Here is a 17,099-nt window from a genome sequence, read left to right as displayed (position 1 = left end):
ATACGCTACTATGGCACTTGCTTTTAATATTAGTCATAGAAATAATGCATTTAAATGAACTTGAATCAGAATGAAAATCCCCAGGACCCACACACATAAATAGCAGCATTAAACATTCTGCAGGGTACCAATTACTGATTAAATATATCCCCATTCAAATTGGAAACCTATTATCCAACACCACAGCAGAAATTAAACATTTCTGGTCATTAAAGGAATTAGCCAATAAGGCTACTGTAATGCAAACAGCCCTTGTGCCCTTATCATGTGGTAACACTGATTTTTTCAGACAAGCATTATAGTGTCTTGGCTACCTTATCCTTTATACCCCTGTTGCAACTGAATTTCCTGATTCAACTTATTGTGGGAATCGCTATCACAACCACGCACCTCCTTCCCAATACTTGTACTGAGTAGTTCTGGGACAGATAATTCTCCTCTCCAAAAATCATCCTCTAGTGACATAAGTAGCTTGGCATCTCCACTTTTATGTTCTGTAATTTGCCCCCCTCTTACTTGTAGTAATTTAGTGCCTGCTTTCCCAACCTTTTAGAAGCATCCTTCTTTAACACTGCTGGCAACAGGGAAGTCAACCAGGCATCCTTTAGCAGGTCCCCACACCTCAGGGTGAAGCTGTACATTAAGGTTATACTAAGGGCACTTAAAACAGAAGCACTCATTAATCAAGTCTGCTTCAATTCGCTGGATTTCCAGTGCACTGAAGCAGGCTCCACGCATGTGTATAAGAACCTTAAATGTCTCAAAGTTACGCCACTCCAGACGAGGGCTAACTCTTGGCCATGCTACCTAGTTCACATTACAGTAATTTCAGTCAGCTCCATGGAGATAAAATGAGTGATCTGCAGTCCTCCACCATCCCAAAATGCACTGCAATGCACTGTACTGCAAATATACTGTATAGGGTCAACATATTCTGGGTCCTGACCACATCCGTGCTCCCTAGACCTATAGTGGTTAAGTCAGAGCTGTGCCGGCAAAAAATGGTATTAACCCTAAACATGTAACAGCTCACCACATGTTCTAACTTTAACTCCGCTTAACATTTGACAGATTTAGTATGGTCTTAGCGTGACGTGCAACTTCACCCTCAGATTCACCTCAGCAGCCGTGGAGGATACTCAGCACCTCAGGATAGGGCCCTTAATATTTTAATTGTACCAACCTCTCTCATGAAGCTGTGCTCATGCTACTGTGCTCATGCTAAGCAATGGGGCTTTGGCTTTACAGCCCCATTCCCACAGCTTGGTGGGGAGGTAGCTGGAAATGGTGGTTCACAAGGATTAAGCCTAAAAGGCAAGGAGGAAGCCTTACATACAAGCCATGAGGCACCTGAAGAATTTACAGTACTAAGTACTGATCTAACAGACCTGCTGACACTCCCACCAACTCATGTCTGAGGTACTCAAAATAATTCTTTTCCCCATCCCTCCTCCCCCAGCCTATTCCCTTCCCCACTGCTGCTAACCATCATTTTACAACCAAAGGTGGCAGCTGAGCAACATGCCTGACCAGGTCAAGCTACAGCATGTCATACCCATACCAAATTTTATTCAAGAGAAAGCAGGCCAGACTACCCTGTTGTTGTGATACTGAACACCACTGCTAACACTGGTGGTATTTGTAGACTTCTCTGCTCACCCAATAATTAATTTGGTGATAAAATGTTTAGGTCCTGAGAGTAGAGACAGAGGATGTTTTGAGGCTAAAAGGACCTTTCCCAGCTGAGCTGTATTTGTGTGCTTTCCTATTAGCACCTGTTCATCCAGTTTTGGGGCTGTACTCTGAAGGAATTCTCCTGCAGGCACTGTACTGGGGCTGCAGTGGAAAGTCAGCCATGTTCTGGTACCCTGGGTACCTGGGGCAGCAGCAAAGCAGCTGAAGTTTATTGTTTGATCCACTAACGATGCACAGGCATTTGCCATCCACACTCTTGGTGACACTGTCAAACAGCTCCTTCCTGGACAGCTAACATGTGCATGCATCGTTCCTTCCAGGACAGCCATCAGCTTTCAGAGGTCAGGTTCTGCAGCTTCATATCCCTGTAGCTTTTCTCCTCCATGTGACCTGTCTGCTCCAAGAGCCAGTGTTTCTCCTGCTCACTCACATCCAGTCTCAATGTCACCTCCTCAAAGATGCTGTTCACAGCAACCTGTAGCATGGAGGAGAACACAACCCAACTCAATCTCACTCGAAGAAAAACTGCTGCTTCATAGGGAAAAGCTGCCTCAGTACAAAACAGGCTGTTACCTCCTTGAAATGAAGCTTCCTGAACATGCAGATGCTGGCTTTGTTTTCCTGGCCAATTTTAGCCTCAAATTTGGTGATTCCCAGTTTTGTCACTCCTGTGGGAAAAGCCAGAAAGACCAACACGCCTACTGTTAGAATCTCCATGCTCCTCCATACTGCTAGAACTACACATGCAAGAGTCCCATACTCCTTAAAAAGAGGGCCAAGACCTCCCTACTGCCCCCTCCCACCTCTGACAAGAAGGTAAGGGAACATTTGCTTCTCCATCCCTCCTATCACATTGCATACAACCCTCCTGGGTTTAACACTCCATACCGTAGAACATCATCATCAGAGTGGCCTCCTTGCCAAACCCTCTGCCGCGGTAGCAGGGCTCTGAAAGAGACAGGAATAGAAGTTTGTCTTACTCTGTACAGCACAGGCCTTGTTCTTATAGCAGATTTTCTGCAGACGTTCTAAGCAGGATGACTGGAGAACGGTTTGCATATCATGACAGCTTTATCAGCATAATTCAATAAGCGCAGAAAGCTTATACATTCTCCTCATGCTCTTCAATCGGCACAGGCCACTGTTGCTTGTGTTTGTGAGGAGGGACAGATCATCGTAATCTACCTGAAACCATCTGTATGAAAGGGGATTTCATGACCAAAAGTCACTGCAGTGTAAAGCAGGCTCTAGGATGATGGCAGCATTAGACACAGCAGAGGGAAGAGTGAACGTACCTGCAATCATGACTTCAATCTCTCCCAAAGCACGATCGTCAAAGTCCGTGAGAAAGAGATTCACGTCTCCGACCATGCAGTCCTCATCCATGCCAGCCTGTCCGGACCACCTCTCTGTATCCAGCACGATGAACGTGCATTCTGGGGAAAATGGGAAAGCAGCACAACCCTCCAAGCATGTTTGAGGTTCATTCGCAAATTACTGAAGGATGAAATTAAAGATGTATAATGGGCAGAGACACGACATCCTGCACATGTTAATAACCCGGGCAAACCGGTACCCAGGCTTCCTGGGACAGGCAGGCATGCATGGCAGCACCGACTGTACTAGAAATACTCTGGAGAAGCCACCCTAGCTTCAGTCTGCAGGGACAGAAGGGTTCACACAGGCACTGTAGCTGGATGCAGCGTTCCTCGCTGTGTCTCATTTTAAAGCAAACTTGTGCTGTACTCAGGGTTTCTTGGGCCAAAGACCAAGGAGACCTGCTAGGCTGCCCAGTCCATTCATCTGCTCCCTTTGGTGCATCTTTTGATGCATCTCCCTGGCCCTTCAACATCAGTCAAGACAGAAGTCACAAGTTCAGGTCTGTCCCAGCCTCAGTGGTTTGCCACTATGCATTTATAGCAATTTGCTTCTCACTGCCAGCAACTTGCCACCCTTTAATAGAACCGATTCAGGCAGCAAACACAAACCTGGGACTTGGAAAGCTGTTCCATTTCAAGCAGAGAAATACAGCCCCTCTCCCACCCATTTAGGGGGATCAAGTCAGATCAGAGTTGGCTGCCCAGCTGCTGTGCAGGGAAGAACAATGTAAGAAATTGCATCACTGTTGTTAGCAAGAATGGATACAGCAGAGCTCTGACAGTCGCAGCATTCATCCAATCCCTCGAAAGATTGGGGTGCAAATGCCCCCCAGGCAGAGGGATGCAGACCGACACAGAATGCCAGTGCCAGCTTTTCTCTAGCTCAGGGGCAAACTCACCCAGCCCTTTGGGTCTGATCCAGACTGTGCGGTTTCTTGGGGGCTGGATCCAGACCCAGAAGTAAAGCAAATGTCAGGGAGCCATGAGGGTTAAGGCTGCACACACGCATGGACCACATCAGCCAAAAAAGCCAACTGCCGAGTGTCAATTTTCCTTTTATCAGTGCCGATACGATAGGGCTGATATATCAGCACGCCTCTACTGCATACTGGATAACTTATTTCCACTGCCCAGATCTGGCTCACAAGCCTTACTTTTAACACCCGTTGCTTTAGCCTATAGCTCTGATCTTGTCTCTCCCTTTGCTGCAAAGGGAAATGATTTGTTTTCCCTTTCAAGCTCCCCTCATGGCCTGATATCTCCCATTCAGGATCTTACTGTTGACTCCACCTCCAAGAGCCCACATCAAATGCTTGCTAAATGTTCAAGCACTTTCTTGCTCTCTCCCATGTGACCAGTCATACTTTGGAGAAACTACCCGTGAACCTCTACCAACCCCCTTTTTGCTGTGATGCTGATAAGGGCTTTGACAACATCTGGGCTGTGGGTGTGTTGACTGCTTGTCTCACGGTTCGCTCATGCTCTTTTGCCCGGCTGTTTCTATTTCTTGCACCTTGTATTGTGCTGGGAGTGTAAGTTCTTTGGGGTAAATTCCTTCTTACTTGTATAGTTAGAAACATGATGGCATCCAAGACTGGGAATCCTAGGTACTTTGGTCATGATGAGCCACAGCTCAGACATGTTATTTATGCCCAGCTAAGGTGGACTGATCCTAACTCTTGTTAGTCATCAAATGGGCCTGTGCTTTCACTGTGCATTTCCTGGGTTTCAGAGGTCCAGGTGACTACTTATACCCTAGGTGTCCATAAGCCATAGTAATCTGCAAGACAATCTGAGCATACGCGTGAATTTTAAAGCACTTAGGAGGAAAAAAAGGCTGTTGAACAGGACACTAGCCTGAAGCAGGACTATAGTGAAGCTACTGCCTTGCTGTGGTGTCTTACACCCCTTCCAGCACAGGCTAGTGGCATCTCTCTTGCCAGAAACACAAAGAGATAGCTACTATTTTTAATAGCACACAGGGGAAAGAGTTCTCAACTCCCTCCCGCTCCTGAGAAATGTTAGAACTCCTCACTGTCTGCATCCTCCCGCCAGCTGCGCTGCATCTCGTACTCCTGTTCTAGGCTCAGTGGTTCGGAGGCGGTCAGCTGCTGGAGCTCCTCTGACTTCATCCACTCATGGTACCTGACGAAGGAAACCAAAGACAGAATGCAGGTCTGTTTAGCACACCTCTGATTAGGCTTAGCTGAACCTTTAAGGATCACTGTCACCCCTACAATGAGTCTATTCAGGAAATGGCAGGTTGGCATACATGATTGTAACCCTCACTTAATTTCCTGAAATAACATAGGAAGCCACATAGAATCTCCTGCACTCAAATGAAGAGACTAATTCTGATGTTTGACATTTTACTTCATGTCTCTCTGCACCATTTATCGTTTCACTGTGCTTACTGCTTAATGCTTAAGCTCCTTCAACAACTCCACTCAGGTTTAGGAGCTAAAGTTTCACTTTGGGGAAAGGCAACAGTGATTGTGAAAGCAGCAATTGCATCTGATGGATGTGTGGTTGTCTGCATGAAATCAGCCAGTGTGTCAGGGCCAGTTATAACTGAACAAATACCTTGTATCACAACCAGAGTTCAAGAGAAGTATTAATAGAGCTGGCATTAGCTGTCTCTCTTTACTGACTGACTTGGCTGAGGGCACCAAGACACCAAATTGTCCTCCCACTTAGCTGTGACTGCTGAATAGCAGGATAAAGCAAGAGGGCTCAGCACAACCCAAGCAAAGCTCATACTGGCCCTGATTCTACCATGCCACCTCCTTGCTGAAATAGTCCCCAGCTCCTTTCACAATAGGTACATTTACTTCAAGCTGAAGCTTAAAATGAGAAGCAGCTGCGACCGAGTAGGCAGGCTGCATACCGGGGCACGTGGGCAGCGGTATATGGCACCAGTGCCACCTTCTTCCCTTGCAGCACAGTGTTCTGGTTGATCTTCATGGTCTGACAGCTGAAAGAGACAGAAAGGAAATCACCAAAGCCTGTTGCGATGTTGAAGGTCTTCAAAATAGACCAGCTGCACCCAGGGGCAGATTGAGGTGGCAGGCTCCACTGGGGCATTTGCACCTCTCTTTGATCCCTGCTCCACCCAGAGTTTAAAGACAACTGTCTGGCCGTGGCAGCAGCATTTCTAGCCAGGTGGCCTGACGGAGCCACTTGACTCCATGGCTCATTGTCATCTCCGGGAGCCCTTCTAAACTCTTCAGGGCACAGATGTAAATGACCCTCTTTCTCTTTTTTTTAAAGAACTTGATGTTCCACCCATCAAGCTAATCTGTTTTTTTGCCAGGCTGATGTCAGCTGCTCCTGGTAACGAGGCTCCTATTTCACAGCCTCGCAGATTGCTTTTAACTGACTCCAAGGAAGTTGCGTTCGTTTCGGCTTCAAACTTAAACCGAATAACACACAGCCTGGGGCCCCTGGCATGCGAGCAAAGCCGCTCCTTTGTTTCAGCTGGAGAAAAATCCATCTCCTTTCATAGTGAGGGTGCACCTCAGCTCCTAGAGCCAAACTCCAGATCCGCCGATGGCTGCGCCTCCAGGTTCTCTAACCCTTTCGGGGTTACGGACGGGTATTTTATGTAGCACCCCACACACACATCCACCCCGCGCTTTCCTGCACCGTGGACGCGAGCTCTGCCCGGCGCCCACCACGACCCTCCCTCACCGGCCAGAAGCCCCCGTGCCCCGCGAGCACGCGCACCTCCTCTCCCCACTGACTTCCGCCCTTCCTCCACTGCCACGACCCAGGCCGCCTCGGCACCGCCCCGCTCACGTGACGCGCAGCAGCCAATCCGCGGCGGGGACAGCCGAGTTGCCGTGGTCACGCGTGCGGAAGGCCGCGGTCCGGTTGGGGAGAGGCTGCGCATGCGCCGGGAGGTTCGCGATGAAGGGGCCGAGCGGTGAGCGCTCGCGGGCGGGGGTCCGGGCCGGGGCGGCCTCGCGGGATGCGGGGGTGTGCGCATGTGCGTGTACACACCGGTGCACGGCCCCCCGTACATGTGCCCGTGCGTATACGGAAGCGTATGGGTGGCGCGCGCGTGTGCTTAGCGGCTGCCGGCCTGGCCAAGCCCGCCGGGTCCGAAATCATAAGACTAACTTTTAAAAAGCGAGAGATTTGGGATGTGAATCATGAGATGCTGTTTTTGAAGGGGAGGGGTATATGTGAGGGCGTGGGGGGCCGTGGGGAGGGGCAGCACACCCTGGCAGGAGGGGGGCCGTGGGCCAGGAGTGAGGGGCAGCAGCAGGGCTGGGGCTGGGGCTTGGGAGCGAGGGGCGGGCAGGAGCGCGTGCGCGCGCACACAGACAGACAGGCACCCACGGCTGTGTCTCGTGACTCGTGCCAGCCTCGGGGCCCCGTTCCCTCCAGCCCCTGCCCCGCTGCCTCCCCCCGCACCGGTCTGCCCTCCCGCCCTGCCCCTTCCCCTCCACGGGCTTACCCGCGTGGCGCTCTCGACCCGCAGCAGAAGAAAAAATCCCGAGATTGGCTCTTTCTGTCGGGAGATCACAAGTTAGAGTTCATTTGATGTGGAAACCGGGAGTCTCATGATTTTTTTCCTGAGAGTCGATATTCCTGCTAGAAGGTGCAAATCTCCGCTGCCTTCTGCCTCGTTTACCAAGGCGGGTGTCCAAACACTTCAGCCTCCCCGGACGCCCCATTGCTGACCTCAGCGTGACTGTTCTCAGGTAGCAACATCTTAAAAACCAATTTGAATGCAAAACTGCAGAACGAGAAATCATCCCGAGCTGGACCATGTTTTAAGTATGGTTTAAACAGGGATGGCGGATTCTTATCCAATGAACCTGGATTAGCTTTTGTGACCCCTTGGTTCCCATGGCGGTCTTTTCTTGTTTGCTGCTCCCAGCACCATCCCCCTGCCTCCTCTTTTCCCACCTGTTGTATTCAACTCGCTCCACGTTACATGTTGCTCTATACCGTCCTTTTATAGCATTTGACAGAGTGAGCTCCCATTCATGAAAGCTTGTGTTCTCTGTATTTAGTCTATAAGTTATCTATCGACCTGGCTTTCTGCGTTCAGTGACTCCGTCAGATAACCGTTGTGCTAGTTCTGTTGGAAGACTACGGTAGTTGAAGGGCATCTCTTCACAGGATTTGTCTTTGTACGTGTTCATAGGTATTATGAAGTTCACCAAAGGCTTGTATCATTCAGGTCCAGCCATAACATGGTGAATGTATTTATTTATTTGATTTATATGCCACCCTATCCAGTAGGCTCAGAGCAGCTTGCAGTAACTGTACTAATACATCTGAAAGCGTCACCTTTTTATATTTGGAGATACTGGGAGGGACGAGGATTTCTTAGGGTGATATCTTTTATTGGACCAGCTGCATAGTTGGGATTGAATTAGACAAGCTTTTGAATGCAAGGCATTCTTCCTCAGGTCCTTGGGAGTGATTATGATTCCTCTTCTTCTGTAAGAGCCAGCAGGAGCTGTGTGTGGTAGTGAATGGCAAAGGACACGGGTTCTTACGTAGGCGGTAGTGTGATCAAATCATAGTCATAATGAAGAAGAAAAGAAGGCTGGAAGGGATCTCTCCATTTTCTGCTCAAAGCGTGATCATTTCTTATCTAACTGCCTGGGTAAATAGTTGATAGACTTGTGTACATGCGAACTACAGTGTAGAAAACATCTTTCTGAGTGGGTAATCCAGGCTTGATGTCTGGCTCGCTGGTAACGTTTGTAGACTTCTCCAAGAAAGCAAAGAGTTGCTAGAGCAGAAGGTTGGAGAGGCTGGTGTGGGGGGAAGGGGGTGGAGAGAGAGGGCTGTGTGTGCTGATGTTCAAGCACAGGGCAGAGTCCTAACTGCAGTGTGTCACTGGAATCCTCTTCCACTCACCGTACCAGGTCATTGCCCATTAGTCTTGCTGCTCTGCTACAGCCATATCTCATTGTAGTAATAACCAGGCCTGATGCTCTTTTCTTTTTAGGTTAGAGGCAGTGGAGACGGAAGACAGCATTTCTCCAACTGAGGCCCCTTGATCTTCAAAGATGGCGAATGGCATCACCGACACAGGGGAGCTCTACTCTCCTTATGTGAGTATTAATATTGATATCATCATGAAATCATCTAAAACACCTGGAGTCTGGTGAGACGGCTTAGGAATCTTAGTGTCTTCAAACATTGTATGTTATTTGCCTTGGTCCTCTTTCAACTTGCATTTAAAAAACATGATGCTGAAAATGGCATCACCTTACTGTAACTCTGGCTCAGTTGTCTTTTGAGAGGCATCCGTTTGCTTCACTGACATAAGCTAGTCTAAAATAATGGGCTATAATGTTCTCATTTTTACATCATGGGTAACTTCACAAACCTTAAGGAAACACAGTTGCCTTAACACTTCTTCATTTTGAAAAAGAAGCTTAAGATATAGTACCTGCCTTCGACGGTATGTGCTTACTTTGTGGTTTTACAAACACATTTTCCTTTTTAAAAATGGCTTCTCCTTTGTTGCTGCGTGAGAAATTATAACTAAGGGCAATTGTGTTGGACACAAAATTGACTGTAGAGGCGGAAAATAACTACGTATAAAACATGTCAGATGTAAGAAGCAAACTAAAAAGGTACACTGGAAAACCTTTATTTTTTCACTCCTCTAGTCATTTTTGTTTCCAGTGTTAGTTGAAATCACGGCATATAAAAATAATTTCACATGAGCTTTTTTGCTGTGCCAGCTATGAAAGGAAGGTGGAGTCTACAGGTATAATTTTAAAGGGAGCATCAGTGTTTTTTGATTTATTACCTGTGATGTACACATGGCAAGGCATAGCTTGGAAATCTAAAATTCCGGTTGTTCAAAGTCTGGGAGTTGCTGTGTCAATTCCAGCATATTAAAAATACATAGCCATTGTGGAGCACCAGCATGCATTGTGAGATCAGATGGCTCATAAACCCAGCAGACTTGCAGCTTTTTCTGTGTGCTGCTAGGAACAATAGTGTTCATGGCTTGTGGAACAGGCCAAGTCTGGATCTCAAAATTATTATAATTACCATGTCACCACTTTTCCCAAAGTGATCTAAAGAAACATTAAAGACCAGCACTAGAAAGGATTGGCTCTCATATCAAGGCTGTCAGCTTTCACATGCTATGAAATGTTCATCTTAACTCTAGAGACTCTGTATAATCTTATGGAAGAACTGGGCATTAGGATATCATAAGCGTATTAGCAGCTAAAATCTGGCCAAAATTGAAAAGTGAAGGGCACAGGGGAGCAGGACAGAATCAAAATAACTGGATTTAAAGCTTTAATGTTGGCTGTTTCGTTATAGTTTGTGGATACGTTTGTTTGTGGCTTGTCCTTTTGCTGTAAAGTCATAAGCCTTTCCACTGGGGGGCAGCTACATTGGCTTAGCTGAGTTAAGTGGAGGAAATATTGGGTGGTGGGGAAGTTAGATAAGTCTTAAATATTCTTTATTTAACAAGAGCTGCTTGTAACATGAGTAGTAGCATGTACATCTAGACCGTGCTAGAACTGGGAATAGTTTTTCTCTCTCCTTTTTTTAATGTCTTTATTGATGGAAGTTATTGTCATTTTCCATAGCCAACCAAATCCACTAATACAGCATGCATCCCACACCTTTTTTTTTTTTTTAAAGTATCTATCCAGGAGCAGAAATACACCATTGAACCAGCGCAAAATCTTTCAGGGTCAGTAAACTCTTTAGGCCAATGGTCCTGAACCAGGTTGAGGTCAGGAAATTAAAACTCAGATAGAGAGAGTGTTTTTGCTCTCAGGTGGTATTTTCGGTACTGACTTGACTAAACTCGTTCTTTTGGTTAGTGTAAAGCAAGCCAGTTTGAGGGGGAATGTTGAGCTCTGGTTTGTTAGCACTTAGTAGCATTTTTCTTGCTGTGTCTTGAGTTCAAAATATTAGTGTTGCAAAAGTGTTTTGTAGTCTGAGCTCTGAGGAACTTGAGCTTCTCTCTGAGGCTGCAGGGATCTGTCTGCCCCTGAATCTGAGTACACAAATGCAGTGCCAGTCTTTGCATCCATTCAACAAAAGCCAAGGAAAATCACCTGGGTTTCTATCCAAAAGACCTTTGGTGCTCAGTGAATTAGCTGTGGCCCTTGGCACTTGGAACAGCAGTTGGTTGATGTATGTAGGAAAAACACCTCTGCCCACAGAGTGAAAGAGCCTTTCTGCAGGCTGGGAAGGCTGCAGTCCGGTCCTTCGGGAGACCTCTCAATAGATGAATTCGCCATTCACTTTCCAGAGAGCACAAGTGGAAGGCTGTCAGGATCTACTAACTGATCATTCCCTGCTCTCTGAAAAGAACCCTCTGAGGTGGCAGCTGGTATAACCTTTTTATCATCTTATATATGTGATATGTTAGGTTATAATTATTATGATAACATCTCTTAGAAAATCTGTTAATATAGGGGAGGGTCTCCTTAATTTTATGACATCTTTTCATATGACTGCACATAGATAGAACAACACGATGGACCTGATGATCTGTAAGGTCCCTCCCAGTCCCTAACAAGCATGAAACATGTTTTGAGACAAGGGGACCAGGAGGGAAGTGCCTTACTCGGGTGCCTGTTTCTCTTTGGCAGACCAAGAACATGAGGACACCCCTCTCCCCCTCCCTCCCCCTGCCATAATGTCAGCTGTGTGCTATGGGATTTGGAAGGAATCTTCTCTGAGTATAGTGTGCTGTTGGACAAAAACAAGGTCATGATCCTAGATGAGATGCTTCATTCTTGTGTCCACCATCTCAAAACATGCTGCTTCAGCTATGTGTACTTGTGACCAATCAATTTGAGCATACTAAAATCTGTGCCATCCCTCCTGTAGAGGTGACGTAGTAAAAGACCATACCCATCACAGTGTAATGTATTGTTCAGGGAGCAGCGTGATTTTTCCAGGAATTAGCTCCTTACAGATCCTGATATCTCTTTCTGCTGTGCTTCCTGTACTGCAGTTGCAGCAGCCTGTGATAGAGGAACTGGTACTAGATTTCAGGGAAGTGTGAGTAGTCGTATCATGATACAGTCTATGCTCTTCTCCCTCCCAAGGCTGCTGAGTGAGCATAGTATGGTCATCAAGCCAAAGGCTTCCAGCCACAAGGATTATTCATCAGTTTGGGTCACACGGTGCTCCTAGACCCCATTGCTTTGGTCAGCAGATCTGGTTTTACTTGCTGATACCAGCTTAAAAGAATGGGGCCTGGAAATGGAAGCTGGATGGTGAGGATCAAGAGTATATCAGTGCTTCCAGACTCTCCAGTATGTTATATCCCCACTGTTTTTGGTTCCAGCAGCTGTTTTGGGTATAAACATTAACTTTGCTGTGGTGTGGGCTGGAGGAAATGACGAATCTCTTGCAGGCCTCAACTACTAGAAATAACTTTTGATGTCATGAGATTTCTGTGCAGATCTCACAGGCTGTGCCTGACTATCTGGAGTGGCTGGGGGGAGTTGTCCCTCTGTAACTGTTGATAGGTTATGCAGCCAGTAAATTCCTGCTGCTTCCTTTAAAACTGACTGAAGCACACGTAGAGCTAGCCTGAGCCAGGCACAAAAATGCAGGCAGAGTTGCAAGCTGCTGCAATACAACTGCCATGCATCCAGTCCCTTATTGGCACGGATTGTGGCTCTAGTGTGTGGTGCACTGTGGAGCTCAGCATCTACTGAGGCTTGGATTGCAGTTCTCTGTATGTCCCAAAGAGAATGGATTTGATGGGGAATGTCTTTCATTGGGGGAATGCTAATACCTTGATCCCCTTAGCCACCTGTCTTGTTCTCAGAGTCATCTCCACCTACCTTCACTTCTACCCTGCACTTGTGCTCCCTCTCCCAAATACGTACACGGGTCACATTCCAGCCACATAGCAGCGTCAGTGCATTATCTCAGCTAATTCCCCCAGGGTGGTTGCAGACTCTAATGTTGATTGTCTGGCTGATTGCAGGTCGGTCTGGTTTACATGTTCAACCTTATCGTTGGGACGGGAGCCCTCACCATGCCCAAGGCCTTTGCGACTGCCGGCTGGCTCGTCAGCCTCATTCTCTTAATGTTCCTGGGCTTCATGAGGTAAGAGCTTGTTGTATTTGTGCCTGTCTGTAGCATGCAGGGGGGTGAGGGTTGGCTTTATCTAAAAGATGCAGGCCAGTGCTCTGGTGGGAAGTCCAGTCCCTCAGACACTGAGATGTCTACAGTTGTCTTGAACCCTGTTTAAAGACTCTGGTTTTCATAGCAAAGTCTGACTATCAGATGCCTGCAGTTTGGAGGTGCAGCTCCTCTCGCTGTTGGAAGGGACAAGATCTCCTCTGTCTGTTTCAGAGTCTCCTGGGTCCTGCATGACTGTTATTGCTACACAACCTTTCCCCATCTGTTTCTTGGGGGGGGCCCACTCCCCCATTGTTTTATCCAGTGCCTAGCTATAAGACAAGCAGTTTTCCCCAAGCACTAACAGCAACACCAAATTGGGGTGATTGTTGAAAAGTTCACCTCTGTTGTACTTCACGTAGCAGCTGTGGAACTGACCTGGCACATCGGGTTTGCTTCGGCTCTTAGCAAAGCTTTGAGCAGCAACAGCGGGGGCACTGGGGCTGGGTCTTTCTTCAGACTCAGGAAGGCAGCTCTCTCATGATTCCCATTTGGAAGGACATCTTGACCTCATAAGAGTTGAACGCTTTCTTTTTGCCAGCTTGGGCACCTGTGCTCAGCAGGGAAGGTTTTCAGCTCGCTACGGACAAAGTTTTCAAGTCTTGCTCTGAGTTGGCAGACTTGGCCTCCTCTGGCTGAGTTGGTTATGGACCAGATTGTGATAACAAACAGTTGGTCAGACATTTGTGTGTGTGGGCTGTAACCATTTTAAGTATGCTGCAATGAAAAAAGACCTTAAGGTATTCAAAGGATCAGCTGGGTCCTCTAAACCCATCTGTCCTGTGTTTGGTCTGGGATGCGAGCATTGCCAGCAGATGCTTGGGGTATAGAGACAGAGGTCTGTACCGATTCAGCAGCTTAGAGCACCTACACCAATGGAAGAGGAGATCGCTTGCCACAAAACTATTCCTACCTCATTCTCCTCGCCTCCCTTTGCAAGTTGTGAGGTTTGCTTTAAGCTGGTCCGCATTTTGAACTTCAGTTAGGATACCTCTGCACCAGGGGAGCAGAAGGCAGTTGGATACAATTAGTCTCATTAAACCAGATGTTTTGGGCACTCCAACAGCACCTGTAAAGCATGCTCTATTTCCGAAGAGATGTAAAGCTCTTTGTCTCTCCCTTGCTCGCTAAAGATCACCTTATTTTTGCAAGCGCAGGCAGTGCTCATCCTGGTGTCCTGGCCATATTCCATTTTGCATCCTAAATTCCTTCTACAGTATAGGTGAGATCCAATATTTTTCTTAAATTGCTGGCCTGTGCTGGTTGGAGATTGAACAGCTGCCACGTTCTACTCAAGAGGAGGCTGCATTTTAGTGGGGTATGAATTGATCCTTGCAAATTCCCTACCTCAGGTGTATTAAGGCTTAAATGTCAACTGTGGTGCCCTAAAAAAGAACCTCTGTGAAAGTGCGAGTGATTATTGATAGACAAGGACTACAGAAATTACCAGTTGGGGTTGAATTCTGAAGCAGTTTCTTTCAAAGAAATATCCTTTCTAAAGCTTAAAGCCCCTGTCCAGCCATGTGCCTTCTGCCACATATGTCTCTTTCTCAGCTTAACCTTGGTACAGTCCTTGTGCCAGAGTTTACAAGGCACTGGGACCATGTGCTTTGGGAGTTGAGTTGTCCTCTTGATTTCCTTCCAGTGTTAGTGCTTCTGGCTCCCTAATATCCTCTAGAGAACCTTCAGCAGTGCAGTAGCCTATGTGGGGAAATCATTATCCCCACCCTAGGTACGGGCTGCCGTACTTCCATCCTAGCAAAACTAATTTCTCGTTTGAACTTGATGAATGAGTTTGGTTTGTGAAGCAGTAAGAAACCGCTTTACAGACTTAAATAAGATTGATATGGGTTTTATTAAAAGGCGAGGAGGATAGGAACCTTTCAAATGGGCATTGAGCTGAGATAATGACAATCCATGCCTAAAAGCGGGTAAGTAAATTGGAATTGGGAACAGGGACCTCCGGTGGGTCAGTGGCTCCAGCCATCTCCTTTTAAAGACACTGTCCTGCTCGTTATACTTTATAAAGCTTTTCTTCATTCTTGGCAGAGTTAGTTTTTGACATCCAAATCATCTGCTCCTAACTCTGCGACAATAGTGCAGTGTCCTTCTATAGCTCTCTTCATCTGAAAATGTTTTGCAGGCATGAGGAGGAAGAAGCACAGTGCTGTAAGATAGGCCAGCATGTGGTGTTTGCATTTCTCAGGCGGAGAAATGAAAGCCTAATTACAGGACACTGCATGCTGAGTTTAATCTTGCTGTGGGAAGTCAGGCCACGTTGCAGTGAGAGGCTGTGCTGTCTGTGGGACACACTTGGACCTCACTCAGGAGCTTAATGTTTCAGAGCCCATAACTGCTGTTTTATGCAAGTTAGATGTAGATCTTCTGTTCCAGAAGCATTTGCAGTGCAGTTCTTAATTGGCCTTAGTGGGCACATCTATACAAGAAACTTTACTCCGTAGTAGAGCTAATTACTGTGTAGTAAGCACTACCTTCTACACGTGCTGATCTTTACTGCACAGTAATTTGCTCTACTAGGCAGTTAATTTGCTACCAGCAAATGCAAGGAGCAAATTAGCTGTCAAGTAATTAGTGTACAATAAGGCATGTGTAGACAACCAGTCAGGAGCAAATTTGCTCCCAGGCAGCAAGGGGTGGGATTGCTTTCTGCTCCCAGAAACTGCCGGCTGCTGGGGTGGCCTCTGGTGGTGGATCCTGGGCTGGGACACTGTCCCCCTGCCCTGGCAGCTTTGAGCTCCTAGACCCCACTCCATGATCATGGAACAGGGGCTGGGAGATTGCTCACTGCTAGCTGTCCCACTGGTGGATTGGGGCAGGGGGCTGGAACCTGCCTTTCTGCTGTGGCTCCTTCCAAGCCCCCTGCCCCCACTTGGCAAGCTGGGGCTGGGAGCTCCCTCCTGGCCCTGTCTGGGATTGGCCACTGGAGCCCACCCTGGCAGCAGGCAGCTCCTTGGGGGCAGAGAGCAATCACCTGGCCCCTGCCAAGAGACAGCTCATTCCTGGCCCCATGTTCCCCCTGCCTGCTGCAGAAGGCTGGGTGGAGAGGGGCAGGAGCAGACTGCTGTCAGGAGCAGCAAATCTTCTCCCTAATCCTTGCACATGTAGCTACCTGCCCAGGGTGAATTTACTCTCGCATAAACCTGCCCCACAGTATTTGCATGTGCCCATGTGCCCTGTATGATCATCTCTGAGATAAAAGGAACCTCCCTATTTCTAGAGTTATGTCTAGGTATTTTTGCTCTGTTCTGTCTGTATTTATTATTTTGATACAAGTTCCTGGGTGAGTCTTGGAGGATAATGAGGGGACAAATGATGCTTCTCACAGGCTCAAAATGCTTAAGCAGAAAACAGTCCACAAGGCCTTGTGCTGGGCATAGCAACAGATCATGAAGCAGCCACAAGTACCTTTCTACACTTCTACATTCTACATTTACCAACAGAAAAATCTTTCTGCCTAATTCTATAGAATTCATAAGGGTACGTTTGTTACTGAGCATCTGCATAAAGCCTTACATCCCAGGACATGTCTTGGAGTGGGTGCATACAGCACAGCTGGAATACAGCTGTTTCTGGGGTGAAGGATAACTGCCAGCATTGGGGAAGCTCTCTGTGCTGGAAGAGAAGGACAGGGAAAGTTGACGGTGGATATGCTGGGATGAGTTTCTGCTCTGCTCTGCAAAACTTGGTGATCTTTAGCATTTACACATAATAGACAGGGTCGCTGTTTTCCAAGAATTCAGTGTAAACACTCCACATACAGTAACTTGTGCTGCACTCAATTGATCTCCTTAAGAAAGATGAGGAGCTAAGTCGGTCCTGTCGGGATTCAAACATGATGCCTAGACCTCT

The 17,099-nt window shown here is 47.3% G+C and overlaps 2 protein-coding genes across 6 annotated transcripts in view; one reads left to right on the top strand and one right to left on the bottom strand.

Annotated features, from left to right (window-relative positions):
* Positions 1-6: 6 nt before the first annotated feature.
* NAT9 (N-acetyltransferase 9) lies at positions 7-6,859 on the bottom strand. Of its 3 annotated transcripts, none has more exons than XM_090060380.1 (7): positions 6,801-6,859; positions 5,962-6,048; positions 5,110-5,219; positions 2,991-3,131; positions 2,584-2,643; positions 2,269-2,363; positions 7-2,170 (listed from the first exon to the last, which is right to left on the bottom strand). In XM_090060380.1, exons 2-7 carry the CDS (start codon positions 6,036-6,038, stop codon positions 2,024-2,026), a joined length of 630 nt encoding a protein of 209 aa, XP_089916506.1. In that variant the 5' UTR covers positions 6,039-6,048; positions 6,801-6,859; the 3' UTR covers positions 7-2,023. The 3 variants fall into 3 exon arrangements, with proteins under 3 accessions (XP_089916506.1, XP_089916507.1, XP_089916505.1); XM_090060381.1 differs by having other exon boundaries at positions 6,765-6,806; XM_090060379.1 differs by lacking the exons at positions 5,962-6,048; positions 6,801-6,859 and having other exon boundaries at positions 5,110-5,694.
* Positions 6,860-6,943: 84 nt separating this feature from the next.
* Positions 6,944-17,099, top strand: part of SLC38A12 (solute carrier family 38 member 12) — a 66,906-nt gene continuing 56,750 nt past the window's right edge. Inside the window, exons 1-3 of one of the 3 annotated variants that reach the window (XM_090060983.1) lie at positions 6,944-6,999; positions 9,049-9,154; positions 13,033-13,154. In XM_090060983.1, coding sequence (XP_089917109.1) covers positions 9,110-9,154; positions 13,033-13,154 — 167 coding nt within the window. In that variant the 5' untranslated portion in view covers positions 6,944-6,999; positions 9,049-9,109. Of the gene's footprint in view, positions 7,000-7,047; positions 7,105-7,525; positions 7,784-9,048; positions 9,155-13,032; positions 13,155-17,099 lie in introns of those variants that run through there. The other 2 variants (XM_090060984.1, XM_090060985.1) reach the window with 2 other exon arrangements.

The sequence above is a fragment of the Crocodylus siamensis genome, chromosome 8 (assembly GCF_052110815.1).
Source record: "Crocodylus siamensis isolate JL-2025a chromosome 8, ASM5211081v1, whole genome shotgun sequence".
Taxonomy (NCBI): Eukaryota; Metazoa; Chordata; order Crocodylia; family Crocodylidae; genus Crocodylus; species Crocodylus siamensis.
The sequence above is the reverse complement of the archived record's forward strand: the minus strand, read 5'-3'. Positions and strand labels throughout refer to the sequence as shown.

Excerpts from the sequence above, each read along its gene's own strand:
- NAT9 (XM_090060379.1), bottom strand. The coding sequence starts at position 5,344 with ATGCCAACCTGCCATTTCCTGAATAGACTCATTGTAGGGGTGACAGTG. Across the intron at positions 3,132-5,109 it reads CTGGCGGGAGGATGCAGACA|AATGCACGTTCATCGTGCTG; the intron begins GTGAGGAGTTCT and ends CATTTTCCCCAG. Across the intron at positions 2,364-2,583 it reads TCTGATGATGATGTTCTACG|GAGTGACAAAACTGGGAATC; the intron begins GTATGGAGTGTT and ends CTTTTCCCACAG.